The sequence below is a fragment of the Schistocerca americana genome, chromosome 1 (genome assembly GCF_021461395.2).
Source record: "Schistocerca americana isolate TAMUIC-IGC-003095 chromosome 1, iqSchAmer2.1, whole genome shotgun sequence".
Lineage (NCBI taxonomy): Eukaryota > Metazoa > Arthropoda > Insecta > Orthoptera > Acrididae > Schistocerca > Schistocerca americana.
Window position 1 is genome coordinate 1,006,513,254 of NC_060119.1, and position 27,981 is coordinate 1,006,541,234.

General features: G+C 42.2%; 1 protein-coding gene across 1 annotated transcript in view; it reads right to left on the reverse strand.

The window, feature by feature from the left end:
• The window catches only part of LOC124595948 (lachesin-like), a 1,154,458-nt gene that overhangs the window by 168,693 nt on the left and 957,784 nt on the right, over positions 1-27,981 (reverse strand). The window contains exon 4 of the mRNA XM_047134873.1: positions 253-356. Coding sequence (XP_046990829.1) covers positions 253-356 — 104 coding nt within the window. The remainder of the gene's footprint in view (positions 1-252; positions 357-27,981) is intronic.

The window sequence follows — 27,981 nt, forward strand, 5'->3', positions numbered from 1 at the left end:
AATAACCTGACTAGAAGAAGGGAGAGGTTGATAGGGCATATTCTGAGACGTCAAGGAATCACCTGTTTAGTTTTGGACCGGAGTGTGGTGCGTAAAATTTATAGAGGGAGACCAAGTATAGAATTCAGGTTCAAATGGATTTAGGAAGCAGATTTAGACTTGCACAGTACAGAGTCGCATCAAACAAGACTTCAACCTGAAGACCACAGAAACATGCTTACGCTGACCTACGGGTAAACACTGTGCGCTTACCTTGTAGCCCCTGAGGTTGTCCACGACGCAGGCCATGACAGCGGTGCCGCCCACCGTCACGGTCACGTTCGGGATGGGCTCAGCAAACCGCGGGTACAGCGACTCTGAAACAAGCATATCGTAGACATGCATACAACGATCAATACAGAATTCTAGACAGTAAACTGGCTTGTAGGAAGGAAAATTAAGTGTTTATGTCCCTTGGTCATTAGAGCCCAAATGTTTATGGCACATGGGTGAGGAGGTAAGTTAGCCTAGTACATTTCACAGTTCATTCGCCGTAACCGATGTCTGAAACGCCTATATAAGACAACAAGTGTCTGGCACAGTTGTTAAATCGCTTACTGCTGCTACAAAGGCAGCTTATCAAGATTTGAGAGACTTTGTACGTCGTGTTGTAGTCGGCGCACGAGCGATGGGACGCAGCATCTCCGAGGTAGCGATGAATTGGGGATTTTCGGCCGTGGCAATTTTGCGAGTGTACCATGAATATCAGAAACCCGGTAAAACATCAAACCCTGTCATCGCTGCGGCTGGAAAAAGGCCTACAAGAACGGCACCGACTGGAGAGAATCGTTCAACGTGACAGAAGTGCAACCCTTCCGCAAATTGCTGCAGATTTCAATGCTGGGCCATCAACAAGTGTCAGCGTGCGAACCATTCAACGAAACATCATCATTCAACGAAGGCCCACTGGTATACACTTGATTACTGCACGACACAAGGCTTTACGGCTCCCCTGGGCCCGTCAACACAGACACTGGACTGTTGATGACTGGAAACATGTTGCCTGGTCGGACGAGTCTCGTTTTAAATTGTATCGAGTTGATGGACGTGTACGGATATGGAGGAAACCTCATGAATCAATGGACGGTGATTGTCAGCAGGGGACTGTTCAAGCTGGTGGAGGCTCTGGGCCGTGTCCAGTCGGAGTGGTATGGGACCCCTGATACGTCTAGAAACGACTCTGACAGGTGACACGTACGTAAGCATCCTGTCTGATCACCTGCATCCATTAATGTCCGTTGTGAATTCCTACAGACTTGGGCAATTACAGCACGACAATGCGACACCCCTCACGTCCAAAATGCTACAGAGTGGCTCCAACAACACTCTTCTGAGTTTAAACACTTTCGCTGGTCACTAAACTCCACAGATATGAACACTATTGAGCATCTCTGGGATGTCTTAGAACGTGCTGTTCAGAAGAGATCTCCACCCCGTTGTACTCTTACGGATGGACAGCCATCATGATTCATTGTGTGAGTTCCCTCCAGCACTAGTTCAGACATTAGTCGAGTCCATGCCACGTCATGTTGTGGCGTTTCTGCGTGCTCACGAGGGCCCTATACCACATTAGGCAGGTGTACCAGTTTCTTTGGCTCTTCAGTGCCTGTGCCTTACCACACTGATTTTCGCCAACTACTAATCTCAGCTCTGACTCTTTAGTACCGTCCCCCTTTTGCTCTTTTAATTCTTGCGTATTTGCACTATACCGTCTAGTGCTAATCTAATAATTCGCTTATCTGATTCAGGAATTGAAATAGTTCACGTTTGCGTCCTGAGCAGGACTGAGGTAATATTTGAAAGTAATGTTCAGCTGTTCAGCTTGAAAACAACTGGTAAAAGGCGAATAGAGCTATAAACTAGCACAACCTCACCACTGTTGGTTGTATCAAATGGAGCGACGTATCCTGAGCCACTTGTTCGGCAGCACATCTTGTCTCCTGATGTATCACAACATCACTGCTGTTACAAGCACTCCGCTCCTGACTATCCACCAACCTAGTAGAATCAGATTACATGAAACAAAATTCTCTAAATTTGTAACTTTGCCAATTTTCGTCATACACTCTAATGTAAAATGTAAATAAACTAGTCTAAGCGGCGTGACAGATATGTGTGTGTATATTGATTTTTTGTCATTAACAGATAGTAGAAAGCTTAACGCTCGATGCATACGATTAGCAACCCTTTCACAAGCTGCCACCCACGGGTTTTCTGTAGCTTAACGTACAGAGCTCTGTCACACTTGACTCTGCCTTTTACTCTTTTATACAACCAGTCGGGTCCATCCGATATGCTTCTTCTCCGGTAACTATGCTTCTTGCCAGGTATTATCTCAGTCAACTCCGCCTGTCGCTCTTCTCGTCTCTGTATCCATTGTGTCACAACTATAGGAAACGACTTAGTCCTTTCTAAAAAACTCGTAACTGCCTCGGTATGGTTTTTCACCGCGATGTTGACTATCTTTATTCCAAATTGTAGGTAGTATGCTTAGATTTTCTGTTACTTACCATTTTCTCATCAAACGCTGTTTGTAATGCTTACTCGTATTTCTTGTGTTCCATCAACTTGTACCTCTGTACTACGCTTCAGTTCTCTTACAAGTTTTAAGCTAAATACGATATTCTTATCCATTCTGAAACTGTTTGTGTTAGTACCATAAGGCCATATAAAAGGAATGTTGCTATGGAGACTGTGTACCTCCGTTTACTTAGATCCTTCTTTGCTTTCTCACAGCACTAAGGAAACGCAGAACAAGGCTATGTTTTAAAGATATAGGACGTGTTACTGAAGGCCCCAGCGAAGATCTAGGTATTCCATGGTCCAATATGTTATTGAATGAGCGTCATGTGACCCGACTGGCAACTTTGCGCTTCTGCAGAAATATATATATATTCCCAGACACAAAAAATTACCAACCACAGAAACAGAACCACAAGGAAAACAGCTTTGATTACATGTTCCTTGCTTCGAAGTAAGAAAATTAAAATATCGTCATTCATGTGAAGCAGAATTACTTAACACAGAAGAAAATTGAAAATCTCGTGTTGCAGCATTTTCGGGATTAGCACTGGAGAAAGGCTGGAATTTGCTTTTATGAAATCTAGAAGTTTTCGAACCACTGTACCGAGTGACATGGAGCAGTAGTTTCAACACTTAGAAAGTTTCATTTCATCTTTATTCACTGTTACAAGGTGAAATTTGTTGCAGAACCCATTTAGTATTTTTCCTCTCTCATTCCTACTACCGAACTCATTCTCTTCCGCAGCTCTCTTCTATTCCCTCTCTTGCTACAGCGGTGCAATCCCCCATGACTTTGGGAACACAAAGAAGAACTTGTGGTGGATCGTATCCATCCAAAAAGAAGACTGATGAGTTGAACACTTTATTTGCGATGATGAGTACCTCAGTATGCAGTTGAATAAGAAGGTTCTTCACTGAAAAGAGCAATCACGGAAGCTGGAGGTACAGAAACAGTTACTTGGAAAGTTATGGTGAAGAAACCTTGGGTATTGGAATAAATGCTTCAATTGATTTATGAAGCAAGCAGCAACAAAAATGTTCAGCGAAAGAAAAGAATGAAATTAAAAGTAAGTGCTTCGCAGGGAAGATGAAACGATTACAGGAAAAGTGTCTAGAAATCGAAAAAGAGATGTCCATCGGAAGATTTCATTCAGAATACAGAAAAGTCAGTTGAAATTAAAAGCAAGGTAAGCAACAGTAATGGTACAATAGAATTTTCACCTGCAACATTAATGCTGCAGGTGAGAGAGCGGATGGTTTGAAAGAGTACATTGAAGGCCTTTACGACGGTGTGGATTTGTCTGAATGTCATGACAGCAGAAGAAACGTAAGTCAGTATGGATTATATACGGGATCGGTTATTACATACAGACTTTAACAGAGCTTTCGAACATATGAGAAAAAGGCAGAAGAGGTAGATAACACTACTTCGAAATTTCTAATGTGTGTAGGGGAAATTGGACACAAACGACCATTGAAGTGTGTATAATCTACGAGACTGGCGACGTATGACGTACCAACAGACTTTTAGAAAAATATCGCTCAGACAGTTCCGAAGGTAGCAAGGGTAGATTAATGGGAAAACTATCACACAATCAAAAGTTCATGCACCCAAGTTCCTGACAAGATTATTATATAGAAGAATGGAAAAGAAAACTGAGGATCTGTTACACTACCATATTGGGTTCAGGAAAGGTAAAATCGCCAGAGAGGCAGGTCTGACGCTGTGCTTGATAAGGGAACCAAGACTGAAGCAAACTCAAGACACGCTCATAAGAATCGTCGACCCAGGAAAAGTGTTTGACAATCTAAAGTGGTACAAGATGTTCGAAATTTTGAGACCAATAGGCGTACGCTGTACAATATGTATAAGAAACAAGAGGGAACAACAAAACTGGTTGACCAAGAGAACGAAGTGCTCAGAATAAAAAGTGTGTAAGACAGCGAAGCATTCTTTGTCCCCAGCTCTTCAGTCTATACATCGAAGGTACAGTAACGGAAATGTAATAATGGTTCAAGAGTGTGATTAAAATTCATGGTTATAGGATCTCAGTGATGACATTACTATCCTCAGTGAAAGTGAAGAAGAATTACAGGAGTTATTGAATGGAATGATTAGTCTCCTGAGAACAGAATATAGACTGAAAGTAAACAGTAGTGCTACTCTGAGACGAGTAGGTTGGTGCACGGAAGGAAATCGTGGTAGACCCCAGTAAACTAGCCAGCACACTGAATAAACTAGTCAGAACACTGATGACCCAAAATAAAAAGAAAAAATTGTACAGAAAACTGTACTGAGGGTTTTGCTTAGGCGGTCCTGCAGATGATTGATAGTATCTTTGGAGTTGTCTTATAGTTTGTTGTCTTGAGGTTAACTGGACAAGTTAATTTTATTGTGTTTTTCTGCTGGGGTGAAGTTGATTTGAATTTTGTTTTCATATTGTTACAGCTATTTTATGTTGTTTGTCTCCTGTTGAGCCCTGGCTTCAAGAACTGTACTGGGCCGTTAATTAATTTCTGGTTTTTTATAATTTTTCTCTTCTCGAGAAGAATATTTTATAATTGGTGATTAACGCAACCAGCCACAAATACGTTTTAAATGTTTTATTTTAGTGCCATAACCGATTTCGGGCTACCACACTCATCATGAGATGGCTAATATTTTTCGTTACATAGATGATGTTTTCATCAACAGCAGGTCGTCTGTTGATCAAAACATATATGTAACGAAAAATATTAGCCTCTGAAGATGGACATGGTAGCCCGGAACCGGTTATGGCACTAAAACAAATATATTTGAAAAGTATTTGTGGCTGGTTCCACGATCCACCAAATATCATAAACGGTCGCGGACTTTAATAAAATAATATAGAATGTTTTATGTTTAATAAATTTCTACAACTGATCCCACGCCGTCACAATCTCCAGATCGAGCTCCACTTCCACTCAAATACTACGACACATATCAAATAAGGGATAACGGAAATAAAAGAATCGTTCAAGTGTGGGATTAAAATCCAAGGTGAAAGGATATCGACGATAAGATTCACTGACGGCATTGCAATACTTGCTGAAAGTGAATATTAATTACATGTTCTGTTGAATGGAATAAACAGTCTAATGAGAATAGGATACCGACTAAGAGCAAGCCGATGAAAGACGAAAGTAATGAGAAATAGCAGATATGAGATTAGCTTTAAACTTAACATAAAAATTGGGGACCGCGAATTATAGGAGATGAACGAATTCTGTTACTTAGACAGCAAAATAACCCACTACGGACGAAGCAAGGAGGGCATATAAAGCTAACTTGGACTGACAAAGACGGCATTTCCGGCCGAAGAATTCTACCAGTATCAAACATCGGACTTGGAGAATGAAATTTTTCAGGACGGACATTTGGAGTACTGCATTGTATGAAAGTTAATCATGCACTGTGAGATAACCGGAAAAGGATGGAATCGAAACGCTTGAGATGCGTCGCTAGAGAAGGATGTTGGGAATTAGGTGGACTGATAAGAAGAGAGGAGGAGGATATCCGCACAATCAGCGAGGAGAGAAAGATTTAAAACGTTGATAAGAACGGTAGGGACAGGATGATAGGACAATGTAAAAACATCTGGTAATAACATCGGTGATATTAGAGAGAGCGGCAGAGGGTGAAGGCTGTAGGGGAAGACAGAAATTAGAATACAGCAAACAAATAATTGAGGTCATTGTGCGCAAGTGCTGGTCTGAGATGAAGAGATTGGCACAGGAGAGGAATTCGTGACGGGCCGCACGAAACACGCCAGAGGTCTGGTTGAGAACAACAAACTATTTGCAGTTATTATCGTCAACGTGAAATATTTATTTATGTTATTTGTTAGCTAGCAGTCCCTCTACACGTCTTCCTACATTTTGTAACTGTCTTCTGGCGATGCAACATTTCTCTTTAAAAAAATCATAGTTTGAGAACGTCCCCAACTATGCCTACACTGTCGCTCTTAAACAACACTCCCTTTAGTCACTTCCTAAATTACATCTACATGAGGTGGTTTCCTTTATCTGGGAGGAAATACTGAATTCAGTCCCAGAATTTGCTCCGATACTCGGTACGTTTGTATTTTGTTCATTAAACGATCGTGTATCGAATGCCTTGCGGAAGCTCGAGGAACACTGCGTGGGCGCAGTTGCTTATGGTGCTCTAGATCTCATAGAAGGATAGAGAGAGATGAGTATTGCAAGATCTTTTTATACAGTCATTGTTGATTTTTTATCGGTTTTCGATCCCCAAAAATATCGTAATGCACATTAAGTAATTCATCTCTCTAGCAGCTACAAATCAGTTCACCACTAGTTTCATTACTGCTTTTCGTATTAGTACACATTCGCAAATCCTCGATCACTGTAGCACCTTAATCTACCTAATTTCTTCTCATTTCTGGCAGTCACTAACTAGCTCCGCTAGCGGCAATCCCCTGCACAATTTAAATTTACTCCGGCGTCAAAAAAATCATGAGATAGTATTATGCAAATATAGCGATGGCGGTAGCATTGCGTACACAAGGTGATTCATGTGAAGAGGTTTCCGACGCAATTATGACCAGACGATGAGAATTAACAGACTGAACGCAATATGGTAGTTGGAGCTACATGGTATTCACAGTCCCAAGAGTGGTTCTAGAATACCAAATTTCAGGCATTATGTCTCACCACGAGCAACACGGTAGTCGACCGCTTTCATTTGGCGACAGCGAGCACCAGCGTTTGCGTAGAGCTGTCAGTAATAACGCACAAGCAACACTGCGTGAAATATCCGCAGAAATCAGTGTGGGTCGCACCGCAGACCACCGACAAGTACCTTTGCTAACAGGACATCACCTGCAGCGTCTCTCCTGGCTTCAAGATCATATCGGTTGAACCCTAGACAATTGGAAAACCGTGGCCTGGTCAGATGAGTCCCGATTCCAGTTGGTAAGAACTGATGGTAGAGTTCGACTGTGGTGGAGACCTCACGGAGCCATGGATTCAGGTTATCAACAAGACACTCTGCAAGCGGGTTGTGACTCCATAATGGTGTTGGTTGTGTTTACATGGTATGGACTGAGTGGTCTGGTGCAACTTAACCGATCATTGACTATAAGTCGTTACGTTCGGCTAGTTAAAGACCATTTGGAGCCATTCATGCACTTAATATGCCCAAACAGCGGTGTCACGTCACTGGGCCATAATTCTTCACGGTTGGTTTGAAAAATGTTGTGGACAGTTCGAGCGAATAATCTGGCCACCCAGATAGCTCGACGTGTATCACATGAAACATTTATGGGATATAATCGAGATGTCAGTTCGTACAAAAGATCTTGCACTGACAACACTTTCGCAATTATCGACGGCTCCATATTTCTGCAGGGGACTTCCAGCGACTTGATGAATCTATGTCACGTGGCACTGCAGCACTACGCCGGGTAAAAGGATGTCCATGGAGATATTACGAGGTGTCCCAGACCTTTTTCATCTCATTGTACAGTGTGTAGTAATAGCCTGCTCAGTCTGGTTCTTCTCCCATTCAAGAATTGTTTCGAATAAGTTACTCCGTTTTTTTTTCTCACATTCAGCCGCCATACACTTGGTAAATACCATTACGGTTAGCAGACTGATGAGGGACAAAGCGGATTTGCGATGAAACTTTCTCACTGACAACCCTCAAGTGAAGGTGAGACATTTCAACTAATCGTGCACGCAAGACTTTAACATGGTCTAGCCGTCAAAACTGCCAGGGAATGACCAAGCTGTACATATCAACAACACTGGTCAAAATGAGTCGTCCTATATCCAATTCTATTTTCACCAAATCCTGTTAGTTATGAGAACTTCGCACAAGGATGCTTGGCTACCTGCAAAATACTAACAGACAGCCGTAATCCTGTGATGTAGAAAAATGTGTGTGAACAGATTTGTCGACGGCTATAAGACCAGTTCCCGAATGAGGAAAGATACGAATACGTCGCTTACTAATACTGTATCTCACCCAGTGCCTATATTCCCATAGCTAAGACATTCATCGTCCACCTTCTCCAGAGATTCTCCAGCTTTCCACCGCTAGGCCGCTGGTGAAGTTTTCGAATCCGGCGTCGATTTCCTAGGTCCTCAATGACTAAATTTTTGATTCAAAACAGGAATATCGAAACGCACACAGTATATCACTATACGCAGTGCATCCCACGATCAGTTTTCAGTTATTAGGAAAGGAAGTCTTGTCGATTCCAGCATTATTCAACGGAAGCTCCTCGCGCGTGTATTGTCGCTCTACCGGTGGCGCCCGCCTTCTCCGCCCTCAGGCGCTGCCTGCAACAACATTCTGGCAGTTTGTTTGTTACCTGCATGCTATGACCTCACAAATGCAACAACATCATGCTCCAGAGAGTTTGTTTTAGTGGTGCTGTAGTACCGTCTGTTTGTAAACGGTCTCAACCTCTTAAACAGAGTCATCCCTCTATCCTCACCTCGCGAGGATGTGTAACATAGGGTGGCGTTGTGGGCATATGACACGGCAAGGAAGGTATGAAAGTAAAAGAGAAACGAATGGGGAAGTACCCTAGTGACGATATGAGCTCCAATAAGCGACATATAATATTGGAAAATGGTTGAAGGACAGTGAAAGCACGAATAAGCGACGATGTGTCGGACGACCACAGTTCATCACAGAACGTTGAGGTCGAAGGCTTTCCCGTTGTGTCAAGTAGAATAGGTAGGGATCTATGGCAGATCTGACGACAGAGTATAATCCTGGTGGAGACAGAAATCTTTCGGAGCACTCCATTCAGCGCATAGTTTTGAACACTAGACTTCTTGGAAAACGACTTTTAACGACTCTTATGTGTTCCCATGTCGAACCTACAAGATCGTCAATTACGATTGTAGTTTATTACGTGACAGTGAGATTGGACAGTGCTCCAATGCAAACTGTCAGCTTGTCGAATGGATCATATTTCTTGTTACACAATATCGATGGTCGTGAACTGTTACGCCGTCATCCAGACGAGCGGCATCATGATATGTACCATGTCATGGCAGACGTTCACAGAGCATGTACAGGTCCTGTGATAGTAATCGAACGCACCGTGACACCTGTGGACTACGTGAACATTATTGTAGACCAACTGGATCCTTACATGTTTGATGTGTTCCCCAACAGCGATGGCACACTAACTATCGTTGCCACAAGGCCAGAATCATGCAACAATGGTTAGAGGAGCTTGATAGTGAACCCACCGCCTGATACTAAACAGACTAAACACACCTCGGATGTTATCGGATGGCAGTTCGTAGAACCACAAACTACTGGCCCGTAATCTAAGGGAATTGCGTGACCAGTGCGTAGACATTTAGTATCACATTCGTCCGGTACCTACTGAGGACTAGCTGATTGGACATCGTTGTTGTAATGCATTTTAAGGTAAACAAACGCGCTAGTAACAAGTTTTCAAATGTAAGCAAGATACAGTATTTAATTTATACGTGATTTGGGGGTGCACAGAAAGCGAAAGCAAGTACACACAACTGCCACATCTGGCGACAACACCGGCCCTAATCCAGTTCCACTGTGGGTCGAACGGAACATGAACGAGAGATTCACGCACATTTCTGTATCCTGCTTCAACTTTTCACACACCATACACTGAAAGGAACATAACTGGTATGTAGTGTGGACCGGAATAATTGCTTTTATTAAGCAATTCAAGTTGCTTCACTACTCCGAGGATATCTACTTCTAAGTCACTCATGGTGGCAGATGATCTTGATTCGAATTCTGGAATATTTACTTCGTCTTCTTTGGTGAAAGAATTTCGGAGGTTGTGTTTAGTAACTCTGCATTGGCAGCACTGTCGTCGATAGCATTTCCATTGCTATCACGCTTCACCAGGGAAGACGAATGGAATATTCCAGAATTTGAAACACGAACAGCTGTTAGCATGAGTTTCTCAGAAGTAGATACCTTAGGGGTTGCGAAGCAACTCAAATCGCTTGATATGGGCAAGTCTTCAGGTCCAGATTGTATACTGATTAGGTTCCTTTCAGATTACGCTGATACAATAGCTCCCTACTTAGCAATCATATACAACCGCTCGCTCGCCGATAGATCTGTACCTACAGATTGGAAAATTGCGCAGGTCGCACCAGTGTTTAAGAAGGGTAGTAGGGGTAATCCATAGAACTACAGACCTATATCATTGACATCGGTTTGCAGTAGGGTTTTGCCGGCCGAAGTGGCCGTGCGGTTAAAGGCGCTGCAGTCTGGAACCACAAGACCGCTACGGTCGCAGGTTCGAATCCTGCCTCGGGCATGGATTGTTTGTGATGTCCTTAGGTTAGTTAGGTTCAACTAGTTCTAAGTTCTATGGGACTAATGACCTCAGCAGTTGAGTCCCATAGTGCTCAGAGCCACTTGAACCATTTTTTTTGCAGTAGGGTTCTGGAGCATATACTGTATTCAAACATTATGAATCACCTCGAAGGGAACGATCTATTGATACGTAACCAGCATGGTTTCAGAAAACATCGTTCTTGTCCAACGCAGCTAGCTCTTTATTCGCACGTAGTAAAGGCCGCTATCGACAGGGGATCTCAAGTTGATTCCGTATTTCTAGATTTCCGGAAAGCTTTTGACACCGTTCCTCACAAGCGACTTCTAATCAAGCTGCGAGCCTATGGGGTATCGTCTCAGTTGTGCGACTGGATTCGTGATTTCCTGTCAGGAAGGTCGCACTTCGTAGTAATAGACGGCAAATCATCGAGTAAAACTGAAGTGATATCAGATGTTCCCCAGGGAAGCGTCCTGGGACCTCTCCTGTTCCTGATCTATATACATGACCTGGGTGACAATCTGAGCAGTTCTCTTAGGTTGTTCCCTGATGGTTCAAATGGTTCAAATGGCTCTGAGCACTATGGGACTTAACTGCTGTGGTCATCAGTCCCCTAGACTTAGAACTACTTAAACCTAACTAACCTAAGGACAGCATACACATCCATGCCCGAGGCAGGAATCGAACCTGCAACCGTAGCGGTCGCGCGGTTCCGGACTGTAGCGCCTAGAACCGCTCGGCCACTCCAGCCGGCCGTTCGCTGATGATGCTGTAATTGACCGTGTAGTAAGGTCATCCGAAGACCAGTATAAGTTGCAGAGCCATTTAGAAAAGATTGCTGTATGGTGTGGCAGGTGGCAGTTGACGCTAAATAACGAAAAGTGGGAGGTGATCCATATGAGTTCCAAAAGAAATCCGTTGGAACTCGATTACTCGATAAATAGTACAAATCTCAAGACTGTCAATTCAACTAAGTACCTGGGTGTCAAAATTACGAACAACTTCAGTTGGAAAGACCACATAGATAATATTGTGGCGAAGGTGAGCCAAAGGTTGCGTTTCATTGGCAGGACACTTAGAAGATACAACAAGTCAACTAAAGAGACAGCTTATACTGCACTCATTCGTCCTCTGTTAGAATATTGCTGGGCGGTGTGGGATCCTTACCAGGTGGGATTGACGGAGAACATCGAAAGGGTGCAAAAAAGGGCAGCTCGTTTTGTATTATGACGTAATAGGGGAGAGAGTGTGGCAGATATGATACGCGACTTAGGATGGAAGTCATTAAAGCAAATACGTTTTTCGTCGCGGCGAGATCTATCTAGGAAATTTTAGTCACCAACATTCCCTTCCGAATGCGAAAATATTTTGTTGAGCCCAACCTACATAGGTAGGAATGATCATCAAAATAAAATAAGAGAAATCAGAGCTCGAACAGAAAGGTTTAGGTGGTTGTTTTTCCCACGTACTTTTCGGGAGTGGAATGGTAGAGAGATTATATGATTGTGGTTCGATGAACCCTCTGCCAAACACTTAAATGTGAATTGCAGAGTAATCATGTAGATGTATATGTAAATGTAGATGATTGTATATTGCGGCTTGCACACTTTACGTTCTACCATAATCTCTTTGGATGTTCTTCTAAGTTTCGAGACAAAGTCTTTTGTGGAAACTGTTATAAGTATCTCGCATTGAAGACTGCGTTAAATTTCCAGCCTCTGTATAAGACCCCCAATCTTGGAGATTTTGCGTTCGTTTAAATTTGGCATGCCAAACACTTCGGCTCTCTTGTTTACCGAAGCAGCTGTTATACGAGCGCCAACAATTTTCCCACGTTCAAATTTACTTGTTAGGTCTGACGTAATTCATTCACAACGACATAGAACACTGTTTTGTACATTACTGACACTTGCAATGTATTGAAGACATTGCACAGGTAACGTTTGTGGTAAGGTAAAACACCACAGTCAGTAGCCTTGACTGGAATTTGCATTTGTGTTCTAGCATGCATTTCTCGTGATGTTCCGCATTATTGTCATGACTTTTTTTCCGTGCGCCGTTCGAGATTGGAATAATACGGGATGTGGCGCTTAAATCCGCACAAATTTCAATTTGAGTGTCCCATCATATCGTAGGTCCACCTGAGGTCGCGATTGGCATCTGGTAAACAGTCATAACCTCAAAATGGGCGAGATGTCACGGACAAGTGCGAAATACAACCGAAGAATCGTGGTAATCGAATGTCTTCGCGCTGGGCGTTCACCCACTAAAATATTTCGATTCTTCGCGTACGATATTGCGGTTACGCACAATGCTTCGAAGAAGTCTGAGGAAGGTTCCGCTAAAACAGCAGGGAAACCTCATTCGAGGAAATGCGTGTCACGAACTGCGACAGTCATCGAAAGGGACAAGTTCTGATGTTGGAGGACTAGGAGCAATGGCTGAGGAAATTGGGGTCAGTATTGAACGTCAGCGACCGAAAAATGCGTCACATGAGAGAGGAGGACCTCATTCGAGCCATTTAGTCGAAAAGTGGCTCTCGGATAAAGTTGACATGTTCTGGTCATAGGAGTTCTGGTCCCCGAATAGTCCGGATTTGATCCCACTGGACAACGTTTGGAGCGTAGTCGAAAGAGTTACCAATAAGACAAGGCACCTTAATGTTGCATCCACACGCAGGGCTATCGAAGCAGCATTCGCGAGTATGGCCAGCGCTGTTTGAGAGAGTGCGTGCAATCATTTCAGGACAAGATTGGAGGCGGTCATTGTGGCTGAAGGGAGCTACATCGAGTAATATTGCTCTTTAGAGATGCCGCTACTTATATGTGAAACGGTTTCGTTTTAACAAATTTGCTTTTAGAAAAAAGTTTTATTTGTCCGTATTAAAGTGCCGCGCCCTATAGAGAATTATTGCGAAGCTGGTTCAATGAACTTCTCTGCGAGGCACTTAATTGTGATTTGCAGGGTATCAATGTAGATGCAGACGTAAATGTAGAAGGGTGCGTGATCGGTATCGGCCTCCCTCACCGCTACCTTAACTTGCTATTATATTGCAGGAATAATTTTATAACGTTTCCTTGAAGAAAGTACAGGACCTGTATTTATCCATTTCAAGACGACTGTGTGGGGTGGCGGGTGGATATTTTTTTGTTATTAAATGTAGAATGTAATGTAGAAAAGATGCATTTCCCGGCCGATTAGCAACATATGTGGAGCGACGGGTGGAATAATTGTTATATAATGTTTTGTATTTATGCTGTGTTGTTGTTTGCCGTTCTCAACACTGGCTCTCTAACTACAATATTGGCAACCAGAAAGTGATTAGCAAAACGTGAAGCCTGTAATTAGAATTCCTAGTGCCGACTTCATCTGAGAAATACACTTATAGCTACAGCTTATAGCTCTGAGGAATTAGGAGATTGTCTGGGATTCATAATGAAAAACGATTCCCTCTAAAATGTTCACTATATTCTGAAAGTCACAGACAAAAAAAGAATCCACGCAATCCAACTACCAGAGCAGTTCAGAGTCTCATGCGCTGATGCAACTATAACTGTTCAAATTAAATGTTTAAGTGAATGCTCGCCATTATTTGATGATAACGTTCATCAAACGCTACGCTAAATAATGGTAGAATGTCTGTCCCGCAGCGGCACGTGAAAATATGACATATGCAAACTGAAGATAGATCATTAAAGTCATCCCAGAATTAACACTTCACTCGAAAACGATTTCATGGTTGCGTGTATCCCGAGTAACTTATTACGGCATCCGAGGCTGTTTATAGCAATGATACCGATGCGACGCGACTCCCGGCACAAATGGTGCGCTAATCAGCATCTGGAGAGAACTGGAGCCGTTTTTTCTCGCGTAGCGTTCTTACATATAAAGCAGCGGTGCGGACGGCTAAGGGAACGCCTGATCAAATCGGCTCTCCAGACTAGCCGCTGGGCTAGTAATGCACCACTTTAAGTTATCGAATAAATCATTGCTTCCTTTGCTGATGGCCGATGAAGCTCTCAATATAAATGTGCAGTCAGCATATAGGTAAGTAATCATAATAAAAGTCTGACGCGGCTAAGTCAAATATTTTAGGCGAGAGAATTAATTTAATTACGCTACACGCAGTAGACGAGCTCTGAACTTGCCTTTTGGAGATATGCTATCAATATAGTTTCATAGTTATTTAGTTGAAACTTCTCACATCTTTATGATTATAGCGGATCTCCCTTCTACTTAAATTTAAACACCCTAGCCTTATTTATTCGCCTACTTAATCTATCTTGGTTCCTTAATTTTTAAGACACAAACCAGAAAATCATGAATTTCAACTAAAATTTTTATTTGTGAGGTCCACAATACTGTTTCTACTAAATTATTATGAAAAAGGAATCTAAGTATAAATTTTTAAGTTTCTAGTTCTTTTCTGTTGCGCCAATGATTTTTACAGAAAAACGTCCAAATTTCGAAAATGGTTAAAGTTGTTGAACTGATATTCAACACATATTGATTTAGTATTACTTCTGACATGCTAGAAACGTTTCAGGTTATTTACTTGATTTTTAAAGTATTGTGCAACATTTATGACGTCAGAGCTAGTTACAGCGGACTGGCTGGCACACAATGGAAAGACTGATGTGAATTTTATACGGTGTGAGTAGGCTGCTTCCCTACAACTGGAAACTATTCTCAATGCTAACAGGGTTTCTACACCGTATTAGCTATAGTAATTATGATAACATGATCCAGACGAGTTTGAAAGCCCGCCAGCACGCAAGGACCTAGACGATGCTGCTAGATCCAAAAGCGCTGCTGTTGCCGGCTCAGCACTGTGCGCTGGCCACGCCCCCCTCCCCCCCCCCCCCCCCCCCCCTTCCTCTCGCGATAGCCTGTCGGAGCACGCGGCCGTGCTGTCAGGCTAGCAGCGCAGGGGCTCGGACCTCAGTCGTGTTACGACTGCGCTCCGTATCGTCAATTGCACTCAATATTTTTTGGTTCCTGATGTTGCCACGTCCTGGTCATGAGAAGTCTGCTAGTATCAAACACAGATCTAAATTTGAGGAAATAAATTCTGAGGATGTACGTTTGGAGCACAGCACTGTATGGCAGTGAGACATGGACTGTGTGAACACTGGAACGAAGAGAGTCGAAGCCCTTGAAATAAGGTGCTACAGAAGAACGTTGAAAATTGGGAGGAATGATAAGTCATGAAATGAGAAGGTTCTCCACAGAATAGGCCAGGAAAGAAACATTTGGAAAACAGTGACAAAAGGAAAGGACGGGATGATACGACGTGGGTTAAGACATCAGGGAGTAATTTCCATGGTCCTGGAGCGAGGTGTAGGGTATAAAATGTAGAGAAAGACAGAGATTGTAATACTACCAGCAGATAACTGAGGCTGTTGGTTGCAACTGGAGATGGAAAGATTTGCGCAGGGGAGGATTTCGTGGTGGGCTATATCAAAGCAGTCAGAAGATTTATTACTAAAAAAAGTGTTATATCTAGAATATCGTTTTAGTTCACTCTCTGAACTTGTCATTCTGCCGTGTTCTCGTCGTTGTCCGTCCATCACTCTTGTCTTTCCGTGTTCTTCGGCGATTCACCGTCGACGCCCTCAGCCAGTCGGCCAGTGGAGACTCCTGGTTGTGCCCCATTCTGGTGACTACAGTAATGTTTCGTGTTTCTGGTGTTGCCACATTTTTGTTGACACTACTGTAGGTCGCACCCACCACGCTACACATGTCAGATCTGTGCGATATCTGTAAAAAGTACCGGCTATATGATCCAGAGATGATGATTTTGTGCACCCAGTGGTAATCCATACCATAACAACATGTATTAAACCCATATGACAATGACCATTGTAATCTGGCATTTCTCATTCTTGTCTCAAGGCATGACTACGTTAGTCGTGATTTTGTAAGCAGAATCTGCGCTCGTCGACGACAGCAGACCACTCCTCAATCCGTGTTATCGCTGGGAGTACCATGGACGGCACGACATGCCCTCCTGCCGCGACTGCGGTCGTCGTGCTGAAGGTCTCTGCTGATCCCGACGTTTTCATCACACATGTGCGTCTCCTGACTCAAATTACATCACGTGCCGTAAGATCTTGCAAGGCCAAGAGATATTACTTCCGCGTTCTAGAGCACTAGTCACTTCGGAATTTTCAGATCCTGCACGGCGTTGAGTGTGGCTCTCCTAAACCGATCGAGTCCACACTAGCATGATAATCGTGGGGTCTGACTAACACGAGCAGCATAATGTGGAACGATAGACCACACTCCCGACGCCTAACACGAGCTTGTGACGAACATACAACATTTAGATACGATTTCTGAATAAGAAATCAGTTGCTTTCCTTGTGCAACGTAATTCAGCTGCCCCTACTGATGTAGTTCTATACGACCCCCAATCCTGTACCAAACCTTCAAAGACCATGTGCGAGATCTTCACATTCTCTCGCTCGCTACGCGCAAACTATTATTCTTACAGGAAACAAGAGCAAGATCTTTTTGTATGAAATTTAATATAGTTAAATTTTGTACTGTGATACCTTTTCGTTACAGGTCACAGTTTTCGACTCCCACATTCAGCCCCCACCGGATTTCTAGTAATGTTGTTCACGGCACTCCCTCCTACGAATTTACAAAAATTTGAGACTGCACTGATTATTTCCCACATTCGACCTTCTTCAGTCTTCGCTGACTGTCGTTATTACGCCATCGGCTTAGTCGAACACTTACAAACTGTAAAATTGACTGTTGTCGAAATTTTACCAAACAATTTTCTAATAAAGTTAACAATTATAACGTTGTATTTGTCATGCTTTCTGACTAGGAAAAACTATACTTGAAATGGGTTAATTTTGCATCCAATTATTAAAATAATTAGCTTTAGACTAAGGTTTGCAAAAGTCGTTTTTCTTTCATTTCTCTCATTGGCACTATTAAATTAGTAATGTTAACGAAGTAGTCGACGATCCTGCTGCCGTATTAGCCCAGTCAATAGGCCCCAAATAGGTCGAAAATCGAGAGCAGTTCGTACAGTCGCAACTGCTTGTACTGTGAGAGGAGGGAGTGCAACGTACAACATACTAGAAATCCTGACTAGTGAGGAAAGAGTGTGAGGATGGAGCTGCGTTTAGACTTATGTACCTACGTTTTCTTGAATAACTCGGAAACCTTTGGGTCCAGCGATATCGTATCCCAGTGCAAAATTTAACTACATTAAATTCCCTACAAAATGACCCTCACATTTTTTCTGTGGGACTAACAATTTGCGCGCAGCGAACGAGAGAATATGAAAATCTCGCATAGGGTGGTTCATTGATCGTCCCCGGGCCAAATATCTCACGAAATAAGCGTCAAACGAAACAATTACAAAGAACGTAACTTATCTAGCTTGAAGGGGGAAACCAGATGGCGCTATGGTTGGCCCGCTAGATGGCGCTGCCATAGGTCAAACGGAATTCAACTGCGTTTTTTAAAATTAGAAACCCCCATTTTTATTACATATTCGTGTAGTACATAAAGAAATATGAATGTTTTAGTTGGACCACATTTTTCGCTTTGTGATAGATGGCGCTGTAATAGTCACAAACATGTTGTTGTTGTGGTCTTCAGTCCAGAGACTGGTTTGATGCATCTCTCCATGCTACTCTATCCTGTGCAAGCTTCTTCATCTCCGAGTACCTACTGCAACCTACATCCTTCTGAATCTGTTAAGTGTATTCATCTCTTGGTCTCCCTTTACAATTTTTACCCTCCGCGCTGCCCTCCAATACTAAATTGGTGATCCCTTGATGCCTCAGAACAAGCCACAAACATATTGATCACAATTTTAGACGAACAGTTGGTAACAGGTAGGTTTTTTAAAATTGAAATACAGAACGTAGGTACGTTTGAACATTTAATTTCGGTTGTTCCAATGTGATACATGCACCTTTGTGAACATATCATTTCTGAGAACGTATGCTGTTACAACGTGATTACCTGTAAATACCACATTAATGCAATAAATGCTCAAAATGATGTCCGTCAACCTCAATGCATTTGGCAATACGTGTAGCGACATTCCTCTCAACGGCGGGAAGTTTGCCTTCCGTAATGTTCGCACATGCATTGACAATTATCTGACGCATGTTGTCAGGCGTTGTCGGTGGATCACGATAGCAAATATCTTTCAACTTTCCCCACAGAAAGAAATCTGGGGACGTCAGATCCGGTGAACGTGCCGGCCGTGTTATGGTGCTTCGACGACCAATCCACCTGTCGTGAAATATGCTATTCAATACCGCTTCAACCGCACGCGAGCTATGTGCCGGACATCCATCATGTTGAAAGTACATCGCCATTCTGCCATGCAGTGAAACGTCTTGTAGTAATATCGGTACAACATTACGTAGGAATCAGCATACACTGCACCATTTAGATTGCCATCGATAAAATGGGGCCAATTATCTTTCCTCCCATAATGCTGAACCATACACTAATTCGCCAGGTTCGCTGATGTTCCACTTGTCGCAGCCATCGTGGATTTTCCGTTGCCCAATAGTGCATATTATGTCGGTTTACGTTACAGCTGTTGGTGAATGACACTTCGTAGCTAAATAGAACGCGTGCAAAAAATCTGTCATCGTCCCGTAATTTCTCTTGTGCCCAGTGGCAGAACTGTACACGACGTTCAAAGTCGTCACCATGCAATTCCTGGTGCATAGAAATATGGTACGGATGCAATCGATGTTGATGTAGCATTCTCAACACCGACGTTTTTGAGATTCCCGATTCTCGCGCAACTTGTCTGCTACTGATGTGTGGATTAGCCGCGACAGCAGCTAAAACACCTACTTGGGCATCATCATTTGTTGCAGGTCGTGGTCAACAGTCCGGACACTTGGATGATGTAGTCCAGGATACCGAGCAGCATACATATCACACGCCCGTTGGGCATTTTGATCACACTAGCAATACATCAACACGATATCGACCTTTTCCGCAATTGGTAAATGCTCCATTTTAACACGGGTAATGTTGTTGTTGTTGTTGTGGTCTTCAGTCCTGAGACTGGTTTGATGCAGCTCTCCATGCTACTCTATTCTGTGCAAGCTTCTTCATCTCCCAGTACCTACTGCAACGTACATCCTTCTGAATCTGCTTAGTGTATTCATCTCTTGGTCTCCCTCTACGATTTTTACCCTCCACGCTGCCCTCCAATGCTAAATTTGTGATCCCTTGATGCCTCAAAACATGTCCTACCAACCGATCCCTTCTTCTAGTCAAGTTGTGCCACAAACGGGTAATGTATCACGAAGCAAATACCGTCCGCACTGGCGGAATGTTACGTGATACCACGTACTTATACATTTGAGACTATTACAGCGCCATCTATCACAAAGCGAAAAAAGTGGCCCAACTAAAACATTCGTATTTCTTTACGTACTACATGAATATGTAATAAAAATGGGGGTTCCTATTTTAAAAAACGCAGTTGATATCCGTTTGACCTATGGCAGCGCCATCTAGCGGGCCAACCATAGCGCCATCTGGTTTCCCTCTTGAAGCTAGAGGGGTTTCGTTGTTTGTAGTTTTTCCGATTGACGCTTATTTCGTGAGATATTTGGCCAGGTCACGATCAATGGACCACCCTGTAGAATTGCAGGTGGCGTCGGCAGGTGCAGCTGCATCACCATGTATACAGAATGCAGATGGCGTTACTCGGGCGATTGCAAGGATATGCTAAACACTTGCATATCGAAGGATTTACTACACTTCACTCCAGTTTCACGTTTGTTGCATGCCGTCATCAGAGAGTTGCAAATTTGAAGGACAGCACTGTATGTTTATATTACGCAGTGGTTGTGCAAAACTGTGGACATACTTGCTTCTGCTCTTCGTTACTACACATATGTTTCCAGACATGAGTTCTTATAAAATTTTACACAAATTAATTTATTACAAGATAAATTTAGCAGTTTCCGGTAAAATTTTTCAGTTTCCGGTTTTGCGTAAACTTAAATCAATGATTAAGTTTTACTGATAGTTGCAGCAGCGCTTTATGTCCGCCGCTAGATTAAAAGGGAAAAAATCACGTTGAACATTTTCCTGTTCGATATTTAACTACACTCTTGAGATTGTTTTTTCTTTGCTAGGACATTTAAGGGTTCTTGGAGGTGCACTTCCATTTCTGGATTTCTGGAATGCTTCTAGAGTTTTCCATAGCGCAGTTTATTAAGTTACAGGCTATATTCCCACTCCTGAACACGTGGACAGTTTCTGTGCACTGTTCTGCATGTTAACGTCGGAAATACGCTTATTTTGAAGATTTTTTTGAGTATGCCATGCCGGAAAAAGTTGCAAACATTTATTGACAGCTGGACATAAATGCTATCTCGTCCTATCTGTGGTCCCTCTATGGAATATCTACTAGGCTTTAAAAACCACACTGCGGTTCAAAACAGGACACGCTGTGACCTTTCATTCGCATTCGTGGAAATCAGTCACCGGAACTCCGCAGTATATTTCAAAAGAATTTCATTATTTCTGCGAAATTCTTCCAAACTGCGGCATGATACTCTTCGGCAGCTCCGTCCCTTTTCTAAATAAAGTAAAGGAAGCAAAATTTGGACTCCATTTCAGGAAATTAATATTCAAATGAAAGAACTCTCCTTCTTTGGTTTCCGCTATATCTTACAAACAACTTTTATTAACCTCTGAAAACAGAAAACGCGAAACGCATGTCGACATTCAGCGAATTCTCGGAGAAATTATTTCGGTGGTATTTCATCACAGCTAGCTCTCCCCCCTGCTGTTCAACGTCCACGGTTCTCGGCTTTGCTGGAAACGGACCCAACTCATTAGTATTATCTGTTTCTACACCCGTGCAATGAAAATTCACTCAAAAGGCTTTCATAAGATTACTTGTTATTATATCATATAATAAGGGTACTTTTCATTAGGTTCAAGTCGGTTTGTGGAGAGTAAGAGGCATGTTTATAGGCCACTGTGTGGATTGTTCATACTCAGTCCTCAATATATTGAAAGATTTGTAGTTTTCAACTGTCCTCCATACTTCCTCTGGTCTGTTGTTTTTCTGTTCTTCAGGAGGCGTTCGATAACCCACGTTATCAGGCATTAGTATTTATATTCAAGTCGTTTAACTGAGAAAAACGTGTTAATGGATTATTCCGTCGCTTCTTGGTAGTACAGTAACCACAAGAAGCATTTTTTTTAATTTTATTCCGACTCGTTTGACGCTGGTGGCATTCAGTTTGTGTCTTGTACCAACCTCTTCATCTCACCTCACAGAAGCACTTGTACCCTACGTCCTCAGTAATTCGTTGAATGTATTTCAGTCTCTGCCTTCCTCTACAAATTTTACCATAGTACCATGGAAGTTACTTCCTCGTGTATTAACACACGTCGTATCATTCTGCCCCATCTTCTTCTCAGAATTTTCCACATGTTTCTTTCTTCGGCGATTCCACGGAGCAGCTCCTCATCATTTAACAGTCCACGTAATGTTCAAGGTTCTTGTGCAGTACATCTAAAATACCTCCATTTTCTTCTTTACTCTTTTTTCACAATCCATGATGAACTACCATACAGTGCTTTAGTTCAAACGTACAATCGCAGAAATTTCTTCCTCAAATTATGGCCTATGTTTGGTGCTAGTAGCTTTTTTTCCTCTTTGCTTTATTCGTGGTGGTTTATTTTTCTCTCACGATAGCTGAATTCCTTCACTTATCTACTTCGTGGTCACCAATTTTGATAATAAACTTATCACTAACCTTATTTCAACTGCTCCTCGTCATCTTCGACTACCATCGGTTTCCTTGTAAGAGGAATTCTTATTCACGTTCCAAGAGAGTAGCCACGTCGTCGGCGAATCTTATCACTTCCATGCTTCAAAATGAATTTTAATCTCACTCTTGAACTTTTCTTTCGTTTCCATACCTGCTTCGTCGATGTACAGATTGCACAATAACGGTGAAAGAGTGCATTCCTGTCTTACACACGTTTTATACAAGCACTTCGTTGTTGGTGTTCAGTCTTATTTTTACCTTTTGGTTTTTCCACATGCTGTATATTATCTCTTTTACCCAATAGCTAACATATACTTTCCTTGAGAACTTGAACGTCTTCAGCCAGTTTCCGTTGTAGAACACTTTTTTTTAAGTTGGCGAATCCTGTGAACGTGTCTTGGATTTTCCACTCCAAGGCGCAACGTCAGAACTGCCTTCCTGGTGCCTCTACCTTTCCTAAAGACCTTTTGCTATCTTTCGATTTCCATGGATGATACTCTTCCGAAAGTATGATAGTGTACCTCCTGTCTCCAATGTTCTGTACACCAACCTGAATAGTCGAATTGTTTCGACTTCCCCATATGACTTTACAAATTTCGCAGCAATATTATCTATCCCTTGTTGCGTTATTCAACCTGTGTTAAATTCTAATGTTGGATCCCCTGCGTCGTCCATATCGACTCCCAGTTCTTCTTCTCCTCGTCACTAATGTTTTATTTTTTCACCTATCCGCTGTCTCCTCTGTGCTTAACAGTGGAATTCCGATTGCCCTTTCTTTCAAATTCATCGAAGTTTATATTAACTGTTCCATATGTTTGATTTGTGAGGCACTCAACTGTACACTCATCAGCGCCCGTACGAAGTCCCAATTTTCACACAGTCCAATTTTTATGCAATCAGTCTAGTCGCTGTCACGAATAATGATGACGATAATGAAATGATGAGGACCCCACAAACACCCACCCCCGGGGCAGAGAAAATCCCCAAGCCAGCTGGGAATCGAACACAGACCCCACGATCCAGAGGCAGCAACGTTAGCCACTAGACCACTAGCAACGGACTGACTTTTCCATATTCTGGGTCAATCCTGCTATGACCATTTCTTTCTAGATGTCCTCAACGTGTTCCTGATGATTCTTTGCCATGGCTTCTCTACGCTTCCTCTTAATTTCATGCACAACTGACTTATAATGCTGCATTTTTTACTTTCCCTGAACATTTATGTACCTAATTTCATCGATCAGTTAAAGTATTTCTTCAATTACATAAAATTTCTTCGCAGTTACCTTCCTTGTACCTATGTATACCCAACTTCCGTGACTGCTCTGTTTTAAGATGTCCATTCCTTACAACTGGACTGCCTGCTTTGGTATTCATTATCGCAGTGTCTACAGCCTTAGAGAACTTCTAATGTGTCCTAAGTACATCAGTATCCCACATTTCCCAAATTAATTCTTCTGGACTATTCTCTTAAACTTCAGTCTGTTCTTCATCTTTACTAAAATGTTATCTGATCGTTTCTTATTCTGGGTAGGCCTTACACTCCAATATTTGATTTCAGAACCTGGGTCTGACCAAGATTTAATCCTGCTGGGATCATCCCATGTCTGCTAGTCATTTCCAAGGATACCTCCTCCTCTTTTGGTGTTTGTGAACGGCGTGTTCGCTATTACTACTTGAAATTTATTGCAGATCTCATATTTTCTGTTCTTTAACTCCTACAACCCAGAGAGACGGCTGACAGCGATGAACACATGTGGAGGCCACATAATCTGTTTTCACATTCATTGATTTCGTTGCCAGTTTTTCATTTGAGTGACTGGTGTAACGCAAGATTTATATTATGGTTGATCTGATATTCTTCCTGTGCAGCTAAAGACGGTTTTCATAACAGTTATTTGAAAATGATGCATTGTATATGTGGCGCATGCGCTTCTGGAGTTGTGAATACAGTGCAAATGCAGTGGCAGACAATCAGTCTGTGAAAAACCATGAATCACAGGCAAAGATGAGGCTCTGATGCTTGAAGATAGCTGTATCACAATCGAAGCTATAGTAGGCAAATTATAATCAATCACGTATCGGTTGGGGAGGGGGGGGGGGGGGGAGTGAGGGACTGCCATGATGTGGTGTTAACAGATTATGTTCGTAAGGGGAAAACCATCACATGTTGCAGAAGGCAGTCAAGACGAAGAGTCGTAGGAAGCTGTCAAAGAGACTGTGTTTATCCACGACAACGCTCTGGCTGAGCTTATTTTTTGGGCTTTAAAATTTTCCCTCGCCCCTACATCCCGACGGCCTTGAATGAAGGTATCATTGTGTGGCAGGTACTTCCCGAATGTGGTAATTTTCGAGGGGGAACGTCGCTTGAGTATATAAAATACAGACTTCAAAAATAAATATAACCGTCAAGTTATCAATCGTCGGGAAAAATGTGCCACATTGAAGGATGAATACGTAGAAGAGGACTGACATCGTCAACAGGTTTCATGGACACAGCTTCAGCTTTTGGTTGGTTGGTTGGTTGGTTGATTCGGGGGAGGGGAGCAAACAGTGATGTCATTAGTCCCATCGGATTAGGGAAGGATGGGGTAGGACGTCAGCCGTGCACTTTCAAAGGAACCATCCTGGCATTTGCCTGAAGGGAGTTAGGGAAATAACGATAACGGAAAACCTAAATCAGGATGGGCGGACGCCGTTTTAAGCCGTCATCCTCCCGAATGCGAGTCCAGTGTGCTAACCACTGCGCCACATCACTCGGTCTTCAGTTTTTTCAGGCGATAATTATAGCTACATAGTGCCCAAAATAAAACGGCCCAGAACATATCACATGCACCTTAAGATAGGCAACCCAACTTACATAATCCACTCCAGGTGTAGATGATGTAAGCTGTGTTGCCTACCTCAAGGGAAAATTGCGTAAAATCAGTCAAAACTGTTGAAATTTCTTTTGCTAGCATATCTGTAGCGTGTTAGAAGTACTGTTTACAATTTTCAGAGTTTAGTTCTTGCTACAAATGATGTAAATCCCATCATGTTTCAACCAATGCTCAGTCTCATGCTCACTTTTGTCCACGACTCTGGACTTGTTTTACTGTATCATGACGTCAGAGAAGCATCTGGCGAAATCTTAAATGTTATAAAGCAAATCTTTCGAATTTTATCTCAGCCAGATTTATTAATGAAATGCATACACAGTAGAACACAAAACCCGAACGAAAGATTTTATAAACTCATTTGGAAGAGATGTCCATAGTCAACATTTTGGACAATTGCGATTGTTAAAGGTGACTCATTTGACGCTTGTCTGGTGTTCATTGATGGTAACAATGGAAGAACTGCGTTTATTGCAGGATGCCTCACTGAAAACGTACTGAAGAAGACTGACAAAGTGTGTATTGGTAATTCTGAAATGTCAGTGAAGGATATTGCCAAAGGGCACGACAAAGGATCAGATTAGAAGAAAAGGCAGACCAAGGAAAACAAATGTACGGATGTGGCCAATATTAAGGTACTTGTTTATTAGATAAATCTTTGGTTCAAATGGCTCTGAGCACTATGGGACTTACCATCTGAGGTCATCAGTCCCCTAGAACTTAGAACTACTTAAACCTAACTAACCTAAGGACATCACACACATCCATAGATAAATCTTTTTCATATCTCGCAACTTTCGTTTTTCAATGTATAAGAAACATTTACTGCTTAACTACTGCAGATAAAAAGGTGATTTTTGTTACGGATTTTGTACACAGCGTAACACAACTTCCTGGGGTACAAAATTATTCAAAGAACATTACTGTCAAATTTAACCAAATTTTTGTGGAATAAAAATAAGTAAGCGTTACAAACGCAAAATTGAAACATTTCTGCGAGCGTTGTGAGACTAATAATAAAAACCTGGTATAAAGATTTGTTTATCTAATTACTAAGAATAGCCTTCCACTCTGTGAAAGTGATAAGTAAAGTGACGTTCATGTGATAGAAAGTGTTCTAAAAGTATCAGCAAAGTCCTGATCAAATTATATAACAAAAAACTTGAAAATACCTGACTATATCCAGTACCACAATGAAAACATGTAAAATCTGATTGAACTGTATATCAAAGAAAAAATAACATTAGAGTATAATGTACTGTGCTCGTGTATTTCCTCATATGTCCTCCATTAACGTACACGAAATATTTTCCAAACCAGTTTTATTTTGTCCACTCCATCGATATATGTACAGTAGTAATTATACTATGGCTTCTTTCAAAAAAATTTTCACCGATAAGATTGTCATGCTTTTGAAAGTGGAATTCTGAGTCCTCCTAATGGAGCCTGGGTCGCAGAATTATGACGATAACGATCGCTTTCGTCGATACAGATACTGCGATAACGAAACAGATGTTTTGATGCTGCATTTAATCCCGTATGTTTAATTTACGTCCATTGAATCTCTCACTTTCCTTTACACTGAAAGGAGAACTTTGAGGCTGGCGCCATGTTTGTCGGCTTTCTCTTGAATCAGTAATACCAATACGCCAACGCATTCCAGATAACATTCAGAGTATTTCAGAAACAGTTGTCTTACCAGTTTCTTCGGCATTACTCTTCTAATCAGCAGTTTTACAATTTCCGGTTTAGCGGTAGGTTTCGTTCGACAGATATTTTCTTTCTTGACACCCTGCTTTTTTGAGTAATTCAGTTATATGATGTCCTTGTGGTTCTCTAGAGATTTATTGCTTCAGCGTAAATTATTCGATTGGAAATACTTTTCATCTTCATCTAATCTACTTGTAGAGAGTCACTTTTTGCGAGCTAGACTTTAAGACAAAAAAAAAAAGTATGAGCCATGAAGAATTCACACGAAAGGGTTGGAAATCGGTAGGTGTGATGCAAGTACAAGCAAACAAATGATTGCAATTTGAAAAAAAAACTGGAAGATTTATTCAACAAATTGAGAAATTGAATAAAGCGTTGCCGACCTCTTGAACTCATACATACAGTCAGTGACAGAGTTCTAGACATTCTCCTGAGAAGCATAGCGCCAAAAGCTGTCCAGCTGGAGCGTTAGATCGTCAGAGTCCCAACCTGAGTGGAGGGCCCTTCCCATAACGCTCCAGACGTTATCAACTGGGAAGAGATCCGTTGGCCTTGCTGGTGAAGTTAGGGTATGGCAAGCACGAAGATAAGCAATATAAACTCTCGTCATGTGTCGGCGGCTATTATCTTGCTGAAATGTAAGACCAGGATGGCTTGCCATGAAAGACACAAGCAGGGTCGCAG